At 57.6% G+C, this 746-nt stretch overlaps 1 protein-coding gene across 1 annotated transcript; it reads right to left on the reverse strand.

Moving 5' to 3' along the window:
• Window positions 1–4: 4 nt before the first annotated feature.
• On the reverse strand, window positions 5–733 carry LOC107577979 (POU domain, class 4, transcription factor 1-like; the record flags this gene model as incomplete). Its single annotated transcript, XM_016263993.1, has 2 exons — window positions 609–733; window positions 5–311 (listed from the first exon to the last, which is right to left on the reverse strand). Coding segments are annotated over exons 1-2 (430 nt in total), but the record flags the coding sequence as incomplete, so codon positions are not given.
• Between the last annotated feature and the right edge of the window lie 13 nt (window positions 734–746).

Here is a 746-nt window from a genome sequence, read left to right on the forward strand (position 1 = left end):
CCGCCGCCGCCGCCGCCTCCGCCGGCCCCCTCGTGCGCGCTGGGCATCAGCGCGAGCGACGGCGAGCTGATGTGCTCCATGAGGTCGGGCGGCTCCAGGTTCTGGTGGTGGTGGTGGTGATGGTGGTGGTGGTGGTGGGCGAGTGGCACGGTGGAGCCAGACGAGCATGGCACGGTGTTCATCGTGTGGTACGTGGCGTCGGGCTTGTACGGGTGACTCTTACCCTGGGACACCGCGATGTCCACGGCCGCCAGAGCTTCGGCGCGGGCCAGGAGCGTCTCATCCAGACTGGCGAAGATGTTGCTTTGTAGCTGGAGTCGGAGAGACGGGGAGAAAGAGAAAGGGGAGATGTCAGCTGGGGAATAGTGTCAACACATAACACAGAGAATATTCCTTTTAAGAGGCTTCCAGTCATAAAAATTAATACAAAAAAGGCTGAAGCCTGAGCCTTCAGTGAGCATGCCTTCAGAAAAGATCACAGGCGTGCAGATGATTGCTGTGGAATACATGAAAAAAACATTAAGGCAGTATTTGCGCCTCCAGCGCTCCTCCTCGCGCGCGCAGGAGAACACGGGAGGAGAAAAGCAGAAGTTTTGGAGCTCGTTTACCTGTGGAGTCTGCAGGCAGGCTCTCCTGATCGCCTCCGAGCTCGAGTGCAGAGCTGTGTACTTGTGCTCAGGTAAGCTGGGATGCATGGCGAAATGGTGCTGTTTGCTGTTCATGGACATCATGTTTGCGCGGGATCC

This window comes from Sinocyclocheilus grahami, unplaced genomic scaffold, assembly GCF_001515645.1.
Source record: "Sinocyclocheilus grahami isolate Dianchi unplaced genomic scaffold, SAMN03320097.WGS_v1.1 scaffold8097.1, whole genome shotgun sequence".
Taxonomy (NCBI): domain Eukaryota; kingdom Metazoa; phylum Chordata; class Actinopteri; order Cypriniformes; family Cyprinidae; genus Sinocyclocheilus; species Sinocyclocheilus grahami.